General features: G+C 36.3%; 1 protein-coding gene across 5 annotated transcripts in view; it reads right to left on the reverse strand.

Moving 5' to 3' along the window:
- Positions 1 to 17520, reverse strand: part of ZDHHC14 (zDHHC palmitoyltransferase 14) — a 114200-nt gene that overhangs the window by 27874 nt on the left and 68806 nt on the right. For all 5 annotated transcript variants that reach the window (XM_075498931.1, XM_075498930.1, XM_075498933.1 and 2 more), the window contains exon 3: positions 9063 to 9221. In XM_075498931.1, coding sequence (XP_075355046.1) covers positions 9063 to 9221 — 159 coding nt within the window. The remainder of the gene's footprint in view (positions 1 to 9062; positions 9222 to 17520) is intronic.

Below are 17520 nucleotides of genomic sequence, written 5' to 3' on the forward strand. Positions count from 1 at the left end.
GCATCTCATGTATAGAAAAATTGTGATAGATCATCCTCCTGCACTCAATTTTAAGCAAAAGAAGAAAGGTATTTGCCTTCAGGATGGGGTATGATGTTACAGTCATATCTACCTAATCGAGAACTACTGCTGAAACAGATGGCCCAGCTTCTCCCCTTTTAGCAGTTCTGTGAACAATCCCTTGCCTGTGTGTTTATGGCTCTCTGTCCTTAGGCCAAGCCTGGTGTTCGTTTTACCCTGCGGGGAGCTGGTTGTCAGAGCCAGATGAACTTAAAACTATGGTTAATTTTCTGTAGCCTAGCTCCCCAGACCAGCTCATCACAGTATCAGACAAACACCAAAGCTGGCCCAAGTGAAGCAGTGAGAACACACTGCCAGAGAAGGGATGAAATTACCCTTTCAGAAGCAGTTAAGTGTTAATTCAGCTTAGCTGTAACGCCAGCCTTACTACAGGTTAACGCTTATCAGGTCTGCAGGAGAAATCCAGTTTTGATTAATTTTTCAGGGTCTGAGAATAAAAGCTGAAGCAAACAAAAAAGACTGAGCAAATATGTGAACAGTTTATAAGGTGAAATATCGATGAAAAGAGGAGATGGTAAATGGAGACTAAAAATGCTGCTGTAAAGACCACAGAAAACCAGAGAGATAAGGAACCTCAAGAGCCATCAGTAAACCTGCAACAGTGACTTTATCTTACTAGTCTTTCCCAAATGATCAGCAGCTTCTGAGGACAGCCAGCATCCCCATAACCAAATCCTAAGGGTGAGGCTTCACAAGATAACCAAGCCAATCTAAAAGCTTAGTAGCAGTGAAAGAGATAGTCACATGCTGCCTTTCCTGCCGCTTCATCCCGCTTCCTTCTTTCATTGTCTAAGCTGCTGATGAGTCAGGTCAGTTCCTTGAGCTGGCAGGAAAGAAAAAGCGGAATTTTTTGTTCATTGCTTAGTGAGAAAAACTGGCTTACCAATGGCTGTGTGTTACTAAGGGCTGTGCGAACAGGCACAAAGGAGAATCACACAAGGGGGGGAGTGGGGGGGCTGAGGATGAAGCTCAGGTACTGTCCTTCTGGAAGTAGCAAGCTGTCAGCAGGACTCAGTGGTCTCATTAACACTCACCTAATAATACATGCTAACTGGGTGACAGAAGAACATACAAGTTACATCATACTTTAGACATTTCTTTCAGTTTTTACCTTCCCAGAAACATTTACATTTGAAAGCTTGCTTAAGAAATGTTAATCTGGATATCTCAGATAAAAACAAAACTGAGAACATTTCCTATTTTAATAAGCAGTGGTCTTGTAGATGGAGAGTGTTTCCTTCAGAAGCCACACTGAAGCATGTTCCTTGCTGCTCAGAACCAAAGAGTCAAATCTCTACTTTTTCACAGCACAGCATGTAGACTCTTAAATCCTTAAATGTTCAGCTTCCATTTTTCAATCACCACACTCCAGGAAACCACGTACAAAGTGACCCCAATGCTTTGCTTCCTCTTTCAAAACATTTAATAAAAGCTTTATAATTTACAAGGAACAAAAAAGCATTTTTACATGGAACATTTGTAGGCCAGCTTGGCCCTTCAGTTTGCAGCTTTTTTTGTCTGTTCGCACTGTGATCTCAGAAACATTTATTATTATTTATGAACTGCTTCCTTTTTCCTTTGCTCAACTGGATCACTGCACACCAACATACATTTTCTAAAGCTTAATGTGAAGGCAGGTCTCAAAGACAAAAAGTCTACAGGTGCAAAAATATCTAGGTCACTTTACTAGGACATTCCAATGAGCACAAGTTAGAATTCACTTGCTAATTCTTCCGTCCCATTCAAGTAAAGCATTGTAGGGCAAAGATACAAACCTAAGGCATTATTCACCAAATGCTACCATCTTTATTTAACAGATGCAAACATGCATGCCAGGACTGGGAAGAGTCAACAGCCCACTATTCAAATCTTGCATCAGTCAAAAAAAAAAAAAAAAATCACATTACAACTCAACCAACTGGGCCAGCATTACTCAAAATTACTTTTGATAGTAGCAGTACAACATAGGACTACAAAGTGCATTGTCATGGACACACACTGAGCAATTATGTAGAGATACTGACACATCTGCACATATTTATAATGATGACAATTACAGCTTTTTGTAGGACTATGATGTCATGATATGACCACATCTATTCAGGCTTATTGACTTGATATTTTGTACGACAAATGGTACTTTCAGAATTTGGTTGCTCTTGAAATGTTTAGGAAAACAAATGAGGTTTTTAAAAGTCCATATAAGGAATACTTTTTATTACAAAAAGTATTTATTTTCTTCTAAGATACAGCAGTTCAATCCCAACAGCCTGCTGAGAGTCATGTATGCATGCACAAAAGCAAATATAACCGTGGCATTAAATCCTTTACAGTCAAGAAAATTGTTTATTTAATCATATTTAAAAACACTACTGATGGGACTTGCCATCAATTGGCAACAGCAATCAAATATGTGGATCAATTTAACTTAGACAACGTTCACCTGTGTGACAGTCATTCCCCTGACAATGCCTTTGCTGTTACTTTTGTGGAATGAAATCAGAGTAGAAATTAACATGAAAAAAATGGTGAATAACAAAAGACTGATGGCAAGTTACATTTTATGCATGCTGATGTTATTTTAGAACATCTGTTATGGACAATGCACAATGGATCCTTTAAATCACTGAGCTTCAGTACTTTTGTACTCTGATCCCAAATCAAAACACCCCAAGAAAACCAAATGGAACAGAAAGAGCCTTCTAGCCTCAAGGTTACATTTAGGAAATACTCACCAAAGGTTTACTCCAGATTACATTCTGGACACTACACTAATCTCTACAAGGTGATGCAAATGGAAACAGCAATGTAACACTGGGAAAGATAGGCCTCTATTAATGAAATAAATTAATAATGTGCATGGATATCTACAATAAAAAGTCAGTCAGAAGCACAAACACAAGGGCTACTCAACAAATATTTCACTCTCATAATTGTTTAAATACTGTCCCAGACAGATAAGCTATTTGGGTGGGGTTTTTTAAGAAAATCAGTTGCAATGTCAACTTTTTCCATGCTAATCAACTTCAATAGTGGCAGACTAATTTTATTCAAAAAAAGAAAATAAACATGCTTAATCTTTTAAATAAAAATAGCAATTGATTTATTAGGAAAACATCCAGCCATTGCCCTAGGATAGCTCATAGTAATTAAACTATATTGTCACATATCTCACTTCACTGCTACCTCCAATAATAAATGTTGACAAATTAACAACAAACCCCTTTGACTGCATGCACATTAATGGTGACATTTTCAAAGGCAGCAGCGGCAGTTTAGAATGACTGTTCTTTGATAGGCACTCTTCAGAGTGCACAGCAAAGGACCTCACTACTTAACAATCTCTCCTTACATACCTATTCTTGTCAATACATTACCTTCACACATTGGGAACCAAACAAGTGCCAGACACACACCCAAGCGTGGAGGAAGAGAATTAAAAACCCCAACTCGTCCCTAGGGGAAGCGTGGTATCCTTACCAGGTACCAGCATCCACAAAGTTCATGGCTTTGTTCCTCTCTTTTCTACATGAAAGCACTTTTCTTTTTTTTTTTTTTTACACTTCTGTTGCTGCCTTGTATCTGCCTTGGAATTCCTTAGCCATCTTTCAAATTGTGATTGCACCAAATGTAAATATTTGTTTATTTTCTTAGGTTCCTAATTTTTTTTTCCCCCTAGTAATTTCTCTCTTTAATTTTTACTCTGACATCTGAGGTTTACAACATCATTTATACTGTTGTGTATTATGATCATCTCTGCTTTTTTTATATGCAGACCAATACATAAGCCTCAACCTCTCTCTGAAGTAACCTATAATACTATTATCTTTTTTAAAGAGACTTCCTGCCATATTTTCCAGTGCTTTGGCTTAGACTTACACATGGCTTTGACACACATGCCATGCTCCCTGAATTTCTAAAGTACATCTAGTATGTAGACGGCACAATCACAACAAATAATATCTCACTTCTGTAAGTGCTGGTGTGTACTCTGTTTGGCAGCTTTTTGGGTGTCTCAAAAAGGTAGCACAAACAAAAAAGCCAAAGCCATTTCTCACATGTAAAAACTGGGAAAAAGTATAACAGAAAAGGGAGAGGGAAACAGAAGAGGGACAAAGCAGCCAACTTTGTAGTTTTAACTGTTCAGCTAAAGAGTCACTCCAAGAGACTCAGAGCTAAGGTTTAACAGGTTCAAAAGTCAGGCCCCAAAATGAAGTGCAAATTGTACTCTCCTCATTGCAAGAAATGTAAGGAAAGAAATAGGCAAAGGTCATGAAAAGGAACGGAAAGCAAGAAGGGAGATAATAAGGTAATGAAGGAAGAGTGCTACAGAATGGAATTAAAACCAAGCAAAACAAAGTCCTGACATCAAGTAAATACACACTGATTATAAAGGACCACGAAGTCCTGGAAAAATTACTCTCACATACAGTGTCGGTGTTATAAAAATCAAACTGTTACGATGCCAACTCTCAGCCTGTTTTTGAAGTAATTTGTGTTCTCCAGGCTGGAAGATGGTGGTATCTGGAGTGACTACAGGGAAGAGCTTCTCCAAGAAGACACTGGTAATTCTCACTCTTTGTCTTACATTGCATGTGTTATAATTACATGTGTTTTAATAATCAATTCCCCATTTTAAGAAAATAAATTTACAACACTGGTGCCTAATCTGGAAAACTACTTTTAAAAACAATTATTTTATTAAAATTCTGCTGTTTGGCATACTGCTGTGTACATAACACCTTGTATTTTCAAAACAATATATTAATGTAGTCTGGTCAAGACCAAACCCAAAAGATGATGCCTGTAATTGCCTGGGAGAAGTGCTGTACAGAAGCAATGATTTAACCAGAAAGGGGGTGTCTATTGGCTTCTAATATAGCATGTTTTCTGTCAAAATCTTGACAGAAAATCTTGACTTGGTCTCATGTTTAGGATCTATAGAAAAGCAGTCAGACTTACAAGTGAGAGGAATCCTATCTCCTACAGAAAACATCAATAGAAATTGCCAGTATGGTATGCGTGCCTTCAGCACTACTGGCATCCTGGTTCCCCACCTCAAGAAGTTTATGTTAGGTACAGAGAAGGCCAACTAGGATCCATCAATAGCTACTGAAAAGAAAGGGATAACCCCCCAGGGTTCAAGAAGGCCTATGCTGAAAATTTCTGAGAGCGTGAGAATATTCAGCAGGAAGCATCCCCGATGCTCGCCCTCTTCTCCCGTCCTTCCCCAGGGGTCCACTCTGGCCATGGTGGGAAACAAGCTACTGCACGAACCAAAATTTTGGTCTAGCTTAGTATGTCATTCTCGTGTTCATCAGTGATCTCTGAAAAATCAAACTAAACATTTCTAAGTTAAGTTGTGACATCCAATTTCAAAAATTTGAGCTTTGAATCTTCTGTGGGGAAAAAAAAAAATCATGTGTTGAAAGCTACACAGTGGAACTGGAGAAGCTATCTTTATGCATCAGTCACACACAAATTTACAATATACGGATTTTGAAACAAATAAAAAGGCTATATTCTTAGATTAATATAAATGGTGGATCTCTTCTTCCACCATACTGGATTTTTGCCTTACTCTAAATCAGTTACTTCATTTGATAAGCAAAACTGTGGCATGTGAATCCAAGGAAGGCTTTAGACATTTAGATTATTGGACTAACTTGCTTTACTGCTTGCTAATCATTACTCACTGTTTCTCATTAGTCATTCCGTACTATATTTAAATAAATTGTTTGGAAATAGTCAACTGCTTCTTGTTCAGCTTTTACTATAGAAATCAAGTTAAACAAGACAAAAATTAAAACAAAACAAAAAAAGGAAATTACACAACTGATGTTGAAATAATCAAAAATAAATAAAAAAGGTCATTTGGTAATTTCAGAAGCAAGTCCAGCCATTGGCTTCTTACTAACATCACACAGCGCAATCAAAACCTCTTGTCAAAACCCAGCAATAACTAGCTTGAATTTATGCTCAGAATTTGTGTCTGCTGTGGTTATTCTTTTTTTTTTTTTTTTTTAAGTCTCTCTCTTGTGTTTATGTGTGCATTACTTTAAATTAATTTATAATTTTTAAGCAACATAATGGTACACAGAAAACCCTTGAGGGGCTAACTTCCAACTGCTATTCACAAAGGCAGTTAAAGAAAGTCAGTCAGAAATACACTCAAGATATTTGCCCTCAGGGCAACCAAATTTTTGAAGGCATTCTATAAATACAACAAACTGCATTTGTATGAAAATCCAGATTTTTTTTTTTTGGATACTACTATGAAAATATTGTAAAACTAAAGGAGTTTGAAGTATTACTATGGGTAGAACTCAGATTAGTTCTGGGTTTTTTTTAAAGCTATTTCTTTGTATTTTTATCTAAATATACTACGTATCCATTTATAAAACAATTTAGTGATGAAATGAAAATCAGAAACAAGATCAAGTAACAGATATGCTTACTAGACAACTAGAAAGTTAGGATTTATTCAAAAGGGGGAAAAAACCCTAGCAACTAATAGATTTTTGTAGGTACTTACATATTTAAAATGCTGCTAAGGATTCCTTACAGAATGAAAAGCATCAATAGAAAATACAGAATGAAAGAGCCTCTCTTTCACACTGCATTCATTTGCCTGGTATCATAAAACACCTTTACCTAAAAGTGGCATACTGTTTTTTCTGAGCAGGGAGTGCTGGTTTGAAGAAAGACTCCATTTCTGTATCACATAGTCTCAGTAGTTAGTTTATAACTATGCAGCAAAAGCTTCAGGAACTATGTGATAAAAAGGAATGCATAGCCATATTGGTAGTGAGTTGCAATCGTAAGTTACTTAAATATCCATATGCATGCGAAGTAGGAATATTTTTGCGTTGGTTTAGTTACATTGGTAAGGAACTAGCAAATGACGGTGGCACAAGAACACTCATTGCCATTATAAGATTTATTCACAAACTAAAATTAAATAAAAGCATCATCACAAAGACAATCCTAACTTACGAGTGGAGGTAAACTGCATAACACATGCCGATTAAGTGTACACTCTTAGACTCTTAGTTTTCCACAAGTACACAAGCAATCTGATTTTCCTGACACGTATTTTTCACAGAAAATTAGTTGTAGGTACTTGTAGATTCACTTTTTGCATTCAATACAGCTGAATATTTATATGACAAATACCTGTACCTAGTCAGGAAACAAAAGCACTATGCAACGTACCCTGAAAAAGTAATAGTTTATTGTAATTCCCATTATAAACACCGAGGAGAAAAACCACAGCAAATTCATTCCAATAAATGGATGGAATTATTTTAAAACAAGTAACTTCAAATTAAAAGCTGTGCAAGAGGAAATGACAATGATCATGCCTATTTTATGAGCAGAAAAGACTAATCTTCTTGGATACAATTATCACTTAAATGAGTCATTTGCTCAGACTCTTTTCTGATATACATCCATAATAATTCACATCTGTTGCTTCATCACAGACATAAAAGACAAAGATTGTCTAAGTTGTTTCCCCCCCATCACTAATGGTATGTTTCACAGAGCAGGTTTTCCAAATTTAGTATGAAAAGGACACAATCAGATTACAGAATAACCTGTAGAAAAATCCTTCGTATCAGTTTATTAAAAAAGCTGAAACACTATTTTAAAATAAGCTTCAGGATGCATGTGTGGGAGTTGCTGTTATTTATGCACTCTCTTGGTAAAAACAACAACCTTTAACTTTTATTTACTGCACTGGTCAACAATTGCATTTTCACATTATCAGGTTTGCTGAGCAATACCACAACACTGTAATGTCCAGGTTACACATCTGATATAATATTTTTCTGAAAATGTGTCAACTGCAATTCATAAACATCCCTACTTGCCAAGTTCAATAGCTTTTACACTTAGAAAATTCTAACACACCAGAAAAACTTATTTACTGAAGGAACCATCTACAGATACCAATCAATAGCACAGGGCCACAAGGCTAAACTTTTCACTCTGATGTAAGTGTACTCCCTAAATTAATATCTTCTAAACACAAAATTGCAATTCTTCCAATGACTGCTTTATATCTAAAAATATCACTGCTGAATGCTGCAATTACATTTCTCAGCTGGAGACATCTTTCTACATTATTTTCTTGAATGCATAAGATCCAGGCTCAACGGTGTGCTAATCAGCTGCACTAAACTCTAAATGTGATCTAATTAACTAGAAAACTAGTCAGATTTGATTGGTGGGGGTTTTTTGTTTGCGTTTAAATCCAAGCATATCTTAATCACCTTGTCTGCCCTCCAAAGAAATTAGTCATGAAAAAAGACAAGAAGTTCAGAGGAAAAAAAACCCCTACCATTACAAAATATCCTTAGGTCCTGACATCATCTACTTACTCTCAAAATAGCATGCTTGCCCAGTAATTTCTTATGGATTCTGACTTTAGAATTTCTAGTCTTAAAACTGTTCAAAGTAAGAATCACCTACAGCGTATATTCTGGTCACAGTGCAAGCCCTAATCATTTGAACCGTGCCTTACAGTTAGTCTGAAATGAACTGCAGAAGCAGCTCCTTGCCCTCAATTCAGTTTGGTGAAGGAAAAAATTCTAAGACTCCCGTAAAGCTTGGTACTCTCTGTACGATAAAGTTCATCGCACATACTATGCAGCCCTATTTGAATTGGGTGTGTTCTTTGTCTTGCGGAGCAGGTTAGGAAAGATGTATCAGAAGATCAGAAGATGATCTTCCTTACTTCATCAGAAGATATTTTTCCTTCCTAGATTAGCAACAACTATCTGTTAGGCCAAATCTCCTCTGCCTCCTCTAAAATTCTTACCATCTAACAGAGCTTGTAGGAAAGAAGGATGAACACAGCAAGTGACCTCATGAGTAATCTTGTCACTAACTGATTCTTTTCTCTCTAATATCAAAAGTATTCACAACAATATATAAGCTACTAAATTGAACATATGTCATATCTTTTTTTTACTCACCTACGCAGTTATCACAAAGGCTGCAATGTGAGGCACGAGGTGGGCGGAAAATCTTGCAAGTAAAACAGTATTTTAGTTTCACTGTCTGTCCATTGATGATCACTTCTTTTGTTCTGGGAGGGGGGCGGTATCCTCCTGAACTGGAGCCATTTGCAATATCTAAACATGGAAATACAATACAACACATTAAATTTTTCATGAGCTATGGTGTATGCACAGAACTGTCCTTGATGGCAATTTATAGCAAGTTTCAAATCTATACTAACACACTTAAAATAAACAACTTTTTTCCCTCCTCATTCCCCTAAAATAACACGTAGCAAAAAGATAATTAATTACAAATAGCATTCATAGCCAATCAATTTGAATTTAAAAAAACCACCCAAACTCAGTTCTCAAATGCTGACAGCTAACCTTGATTCCAAAACTCTTACACTCTCATATCCCCTAACAGTTCATAGAGACTACATTAAAGACAACTATGACTACTGGCGCAGGATGGTAAAACCTGGACAAGTTAACTTCAGGATTTTCCTGAATTTTTTAGAATTCCTGTAAATAACAAATAGTCTCTCTACAACTGCTCCAGAAATTCTACCATCTAATGTAGAATCTGCACATTTACTTAAGCAACAGCAGCTCTGTCATTAGACCTTGGCACATGGTAGAAATAAGACCAATCATCACTTTGATATCTCTTAAACGCTGTGATACAATGGAGCACATTCAGAATAGTATTTCACAGCTCTTGCTGTTTCAAAGTTTGAAAATCTAACTCCCAATGTTACTTTTACACATCTTGAAGTTTCTTTGTTGCCTAAAAATAGTTTCCAACTACCTCATTTGGTACAAGTGGTGGGGTTTGGGGTTTTGTTTCCTTGCTTTTGTTTTATTTTAGAACATCAGCATTCATTTTTCCAGCAACTAAAGGACTGATTAGGCTAAATCATTAAAGTTCAATTTTGTCCTTTAAATGCTCCCAAGCTGAGCTATACTCCGAAAGTTGAACATGTAAAAGTGGTACCTTTTTCTCAGTTTACCTGCTCTTGTGTAATCACAATCAAATCAAACCACAGAAGTGAAAAAAACCTGAATTACTACTCTTAGACAGGCAGAGCAGGAAGAACAATAGGAAAGTAAAATAAATTATTTTCCAATGTATGAATGAAACTACATTTTGAAGTCACAGTCACCTGCACAACTGTGTTTTAAGTTGTCCCTCTCACTTTCATGTTGGACAAGCATGGGGCTGGAGATGACAGGTTACTAAAAGATCCATGACTTGTATTTGAGCTCAGATTGTTAGAAATGTCACCCACAATTACAATTTCTGCCAGGTCTGCAGACATATTTAAAAAGCCTACAACCTACACATTTTCTAAGGGGGCAACCAGAAAGCCTCCTACCTAGCAAGGTATTCAAATTAGTGACAGCATAGCTGTGCTAGCAAAGGTGTAATTATACAATATGCTAGATTTGGCAGCAAATCTAGCTTAAGAAGTTCCCATCTGCAACATGCTCATCCACTCCATAAATATGCATCAATAAAAGTATTTGTGGCACAGCACTGTAAACTTGACCATTGAAACAAACAGATTTCAGAAATCTCTCTTGGAGAAGAAGGTGGAAGGAGGGGAGCAATACCTGAGAATGGTGGAATCAGGGTGTGAAGCTCCTAAGCATCCCTTATGAGAATGAAGTGGTGAATACTGAAGAAACAGCAGCTTAGAAGCAGCCTACTAGCCCCTGATGAGGTACAGACGTTTACTTGTGTTGGATCTAAACCAACCCCTGCAATGTTCCTGGGATGTTGGGCCAGGTCCTATGATCTGCATGTGGAAGTACGGATTACTGTGTGGCTCCCATAACAATGAATAATACTGATTTTGACCTCAAGGCCAATACTACTTGACACAGTATTTTTTATTAAATAAGCATTGCATTACAAGCTACTAGTGTATTTACCTGCTGAAGCATAACTAGACAATAAAAGTTGTTTAATGTGCAATATGGACATTATCTTAAGTTTCCTATTTTTGGGGGGGTTTACGGTTATGTTGTTTAAAAGAAACTCATTAATTAAATTATTGTGATTTTAAAGCACTCTAGCAGATACAAGAATTTGATGAGGTCAATAGAAATAATTTAATTTCTTCAGGTTATAGTAAAAAAACCTGGTTTTTAATTTGCTTGCATAACAGTTTATTTGTCCTCATGACACATCAGTTGAGTTAAGTAATTTCTGAGTTTTGCATTCTAATTCAGAGTTAAGCTGAAAAGATGTTCTTCTGAGGGCACAGCACAACTGTGCTTGTACTATTTAAAGCTTTACAGAGACATGGATGATTCCAAAATCTAGAAAACAGGGAAGAATTTCTTATAATTCAGAGATTACATTAAAAAAGCTTTCATATTTACAATGAAAACTTCTTTTCTGTAGAACAAGTTATCATAGGCTGCATGAAATGCTGAAATAAATAACTTGGAGTACTACTAGTACAGATCTACATCAGAAAATACTTTTTAGGGGAGAAAAACACTACAGTAAATTTTTGGTATTAAAAATCCCCTACAGCTGATTTTGGTTACTGTCACTGAAAAAGACAAATATATTTTAATACACTATACTTTTGGTGACATCATCACCAGCAGGCTTGTAATATTCTTAGTCCTTCTATAAATCCATGGGCCTTACAAAACATAAATGTTATGCCCATTTCTGACCACAGTCTGGTCAAGATAGACTTAAACTGTGAACAAAAATGCAGGCCATTAGCCCTAATTAGCTTTTTATCCAATAGAGCATTTAACATGTACATGCATAACATGTTCATTAATAAACCAATGATTTCCATTTGATACTCATACTCAAATTTAGGTGCATAATTGTAAAGAATACTAATGAAGGCTGAATTTTATATAGGTGTAGCTTTCTATACTGCTAGAAATATTGATGCATTGAATTTCCTAAAATAACTAATATTTCAGATTTTCTTCTTTTACAAGATCTTATTATTCATGAATATGTACATAATCATTGAAAGAAAATTACTTAAAACAGTCAAGGTGAATTGTTTAGAAGAAAACCACTCTTTTTTCTAATGAAACATTTATGCATAAAAAATGCACAGTAACTAAACCCAGTATTTCCCCACCTTTCAAGAAGTTCAAAAAGTGCACTGTATCTATTTTATTTTAAAACTGGCTCTGGCAGAATCTCAAAGGCAACTTCCCTCTTCTCTGGTGGAGAAGGGAGATTACTGGCCAGCCCATTATACTTACAGTGCTGGTTTTCTAAGAGGATTTCCTTCCAAACCTTTGCAGGGAAGTTTAAGTTCACGGGAACAGCAAATCCTAGCTCTCTGAGGAAAATTAATCTCAAAATCCAAGGGTGAAAACTGATGTAAATCAAATTAATGAAAACAGTCTTGCTGACTTTCCACGGAGTCAGGATTTTACCCACAATCCTAAATTGCATAATCAAACATGGAAGTCCCAGTCTTTCTGTTTAGTAACAATTTTTTTCTGGAAAAAAGCAACAGGGCAAGGTCAAATGTGCTTGGATTTAACCAGATTTATCTAACCTAAACGTGGTAAACATGTCCTGGTCTCACAGTTATTTTTCAGACTTCAACTGGACTGCTCAAACTTGGGTTCTAACACAGTTAAATCTTTTAATATCTTTTTATCTTTTAATATATGCAGTCCCTTAAGGCATAATAAGATTAACCTTTATGGAATCACCTTCCCCAAATAAGTGTCCGTTTGACCACTGCTTTTTACACTTTTCTCTTCCAATCTGTTACTCATGTAGTAATGCAAGCTATTTTACAAAAAGGTTAAAATTTTCCCACTAATGGGAATGCCTTCCATCCTCTCTGCTCTGACACATTTTATAACTTCTCTGGCAGTGTTAAATGTTCATGCACTAGATGGGGCTCCAGCATTTTTATTGCCCTATTACAAAAGACCCAAACATAAAATTCATATCCTTGCAGGACCAAGGTATCTGAACTGCTGCAAGAAAGTCACTTCAAGTATTTAATGGAGATACAGCACAATCTAGCAACCTTCTAATGTGACAACAAACTCCACTTAGATATCTCAGATTGTTATGCTGAAAACAAACAGAAGGTGCCGTTTAGATGAGACACAGAGGCTGGAGTTTTGTATACATATCACCAGGATTCTCCCACTCAATCAAGCATTTGCTTTTTTTGTCAATTTTCCTAAGATCCTAGGACAAACAGTTTCTAGAAGGTCTCTCCATGTTGTCTCTACACAAACTTAACCACCATATTATGCAAGGTTTGCTGTCAACTTTAAAGGGTCACAATTTCAATCTTCAAACAATATCACTAGAAAAGTTAGTAACTTGAAGTAGTTGTAATGTTTCCTGCTAAGAAAAACAGATAATACAATGAAAAAAATCTTTATGTATGACCTGTAACATCTGAAGAACACTCCCCACCCCTCCAAAAAAAAAAACAAACCCCAAACCTGCAAAAATGCGAACCTCCTCTAAGAAATATCTTCCTCTGTGTTTAACCACTTAAATCTAAGCTACATGCTTAACAACAGTGGGCTACAAGAGGAAAGAGTAATTTATTTTTTTTAGGGAGAAGAACTTAATCAAATAATATTTTCTTGTTTCTAGACAGTCAATCTCAGGGAGAAACAATACTGGGAACCTGGCTTAGACTGAAACCAGCAGCTGCTAAATGCATTCTTCACATAATTCTTCATCTGATAGCCAACAAGAGATACCAACCAAATATTACTCCTGACTTTAGATAAAAGACTTAATGCCTTGATTTCAGAAAAACCTATGTATTGTTTTCTCAAGAGAAGATTGCATCATCTTCTTGAAGTCTAAAACTTTATGTGAAAGGTATTCTCGCTCCCAGAATGAAACGTAATCTTTTGTGATTTGCTAAGGCAAAGAAGCATAGAGAGTAAGAGCTTTCTGAAAGACTTACCTGATGCACAAAGTAATTTCACTAAATTTATTTCAAGAATGTTGTTTAAAGCATGCAATGTCAGGTATGACTATTAGCCTATCAAGCCGGTATCCCACTTTTGGAGAGAATGCAAAACATTGTACCCACAAGCGGTATGTATTTGTTCAGGCTATTGTCAATTGTATGAAATGCCTATGCTGTGGCACAGATTTAATTTTATAAGGCTCTAAGGAAATCAAATTTTGCATTTCAAAACAAATGAAAGACAGGCATGGAACTGTGGAGAAGTCTCGAATGTAATCTTGAGCATCAATGAAAATTAGAGTGCCAAGACAAAAACAACTTCCAGAGATGGTGTGCTGGTGTAGTTAATATACTGAGTTCAGGGCTTTTGAAAAGGCAAAAGAAAGCAAGCAGAAACTGTGAACTGGCCTGAGCTGGTTGTACAGAATAAATTAGGAAGATATATGTAAGTTAAGTTAAGACAGTTACCCTGAAGAAAAATCCAAAGCATTTCCTTGCTATAGATGGGCCTTTTTAAGACTGGAAACATAAATTACCATGATCATCTTTTTATTTATCTACATCACCTATCCAATGCAAAAAATACTGATATTGTGGAAGAATTGATAATCTTGTATGCATCAAATGGACAAATGCTTTTGCATCTGTGACACCCATTCTGCTGGGTTTGGTTATCCTTTTAAGCCTTCATATTTAGAAGTTTATTATCCTATAAACATTTTTCCACTTGCGGTGACTTTACACTAAACTAACTACAAGAGACACATATCATAACTGCAAAGAGGTTACAAAATAAGGCTGCTCCTAGTTTTCACGTTCCCATAGAAACAACAGCCCCTCTCAATACAGTATTTTGTGCGATCACAGAAAACATGCTTATATGCACCATGAAAAGGATGCAACTACCATTGAGGTTGCCCTGGAAAAAATGACTTTTCCATTTTCATGAAAGTTGTAATCAAAGTAAAAATACTACATCAACAAGTTTAATTTCCCATGTAGGAAACAAAAAAAAAAGAGGTCTTGTTGTATTTGACTGAGATTATAGCACTTTTATAGCAAATAACCCTACATCATCTTCAGTGATTTTGCATTATACAAGCCTTATGCATCTAGTTGCTTTTGTTCTATTATATTATATGAAAAAATACTAGAGTATTTTAAGATCTATGCTCCTTCCCTCTCTTAAGTCAAACACGTATATTTCTTATAGGTCATGTTTTCTAGACTTCTCTGTTTTACTGCTTTCCTCTTGAGTTTCCACACATGGTGTCAAAAACTGGATAGTAACCTGAGCCCTCATTATCACTAGGTATTGCAGAATGTCACTTCTCCTGGTTTATGTAATGACTCTTTTTCTAATGCATCCCAAAAAGAATTTCCCCCTTTTGTCATGATATCACGATGCTGACTCAATCTGTTTATGGATAATACTCAAGTCCCCTTTTACTGTACCATTCACTACTGAGCCCCCTTTTTGTTAGTATTTGATTTCCAGATTTTTCTTTTTCTTTTAACTACTACTACTTTACTTTTCTGACCTGCACTTCCTATGAGCTGGCAAGAAGTGTGCAAGTTCTCTTCTGAGATCAAAGCAGAGTGTCAAATCCTTCAGATTGCCCTCTGTTATTTCTCATTTCCCAATTACACAGCATGCCTTCAGCTTCTCTTTCTTCCTCTGACCTCTAACAGAACCTGTCCTGTTGTCTTCTACTGTTCCTCGCTGGTTGTAACTGACTATTCCCCTTTGCCTTTCCGACACTTTCCCTATATGCTTGTTCCACCTCTTTATACTCACCTTTAGAAACTGTCTCCACATCTGATACAAGTATCTTTTTGACTGCAATCTTCATAAAACTACAAACACAGACAGAATGGCCTCTTACTACACTCCCCAACCTTCCTCTGTATCAGGATAGCTTGATGATGTGCATTTAATATAATATTTTTCAATAATAGAGGTCTCTCTAGTTTTGTGGGCATTTTTTTTTTTTTTTTGCAATTCCTTTCACTTTTTGTTTTGCTATGAAGACAGATGTCTGGGCTACTACCACTACCAAATCCTCAAGAAACAACTGCTTTTCATTCCTGTACCCTGGTGGTGGAAACAGCAGCATTGCAGCTCTGTTAGTTCCCCATCTTCACCTGGAAAAAGGTGATAGCCCAGGTGGAAACACTTCACACTGTCAGCATGACACTCTGTTTCCAAAAAGTCACTTGGATGAATGGAGTACCAGCAGTTTCTTTAGAAGGTCTTATATTGAGAACTGTTCTTCTTAATCACCTTGTCCTATTCTATGCTTTCTGACGTACAAAAATAAAGTTTAATAAGCTTTAAAAGAACTTCAAAATAGCATTCTTAAATCAGAATTCCTCCTCTTCGGACATAACAGTTTCTCACTGCATCTGTAATAATTTCTGTGAGGCTGCTTTCCAAAGAGACAGGTAGGTCAGAGTAAGTCTCAAGTATCTAAGAACAACTTGAGTAGAGTAAAAGCCACAGATTAGACATGTTACATGCACAAATTTTACAAGAGAAACAATTTGGTAAAGGCATTATTTTATGTGATTTATCTGAAGAATCTCTCGCCTAGAAGTATATTACTGTTAACCTTGCACCCCGTCTTTAGAAAGCACCTCAAGTTCCAAGGCACAGCAAGTTCCAAGGCAATCAAACCAGAATGATAAGTTTTGGAGCATGTAGAAGTTTTCTTTTGAACTGCAGGAGCCATCCAGCTTTTCCTGCTCCACTAGGATACATCTTTCTAGAGCACGTTAAAAAAATATATTTTAACAGTACAAAGATGTCTCTTTTCATTTCTATTGTTGATTCCAGAATCACAATTTTAGGGCAGAAGGATTTGTTATAGATACCTAGCCTGTCCTTCTCCATTAGACTTGCCGTAAGTCCTCCAGTTTGGGAACTTGAGCCCCGAAGTCCACATTTCCTGGCAATGTAGTTCCTCACTTCAAGACTCCATTGGCCCTTTTAGGAAGACTACTGGTTTTACTACTGCTGAAGAAAGGACAGTGGTTTTGATCAGCTCAGCAGTCTGAACCTGTGAAGCAAGTCTTGTGCTATCATTTAAAAAAAAAAAAAAAAAATTTGTAAACACAAGTTCCAAAACAGTTACACATGGAAATGTTTTGACTCTCCTAATCAACTTCTTAATACAATCTTTGTCTTTTTTCAGTATCCAATTTATATTTTTAATTTTGCATTTAGCCAAAACTCTGTATCTGACGGACTCTTTCTTTAAAGGAAAAAAATATTATTGTCGTCTGCTTATTTAAAATAATTTATTTCCTGACATAGATCAATGTTTCTTTGAACACAGGGTAAATAAGCAATTCCTTGAACAGGAACCTGTGCCTGTATTTTGGACTAAAGCTGGTACCTTATTCTAGGTAAAGGATTCCTTGAAAAAGATCAATGAATCTAGACTGTAACACTGATTAGAAAAAGGTGCCAA

Source organism: Mycteria americana, chromosome 3, assembly GCF_035582795.1.
Source record: "Mycteria americana isolate JAX WOST 10 ecotype Jacksonville Zoo and Gardens chromosome 3, USCA_MyAme_1.0, whole genome shotgun sequence".
Classification (NCBI taxonomy): domain Eukaryota; kingdom Metazoa; phylum Chordata; class Aves; order Ciconiiformes; family Ciconiidae; genus Mycteria; species Mycteria americana.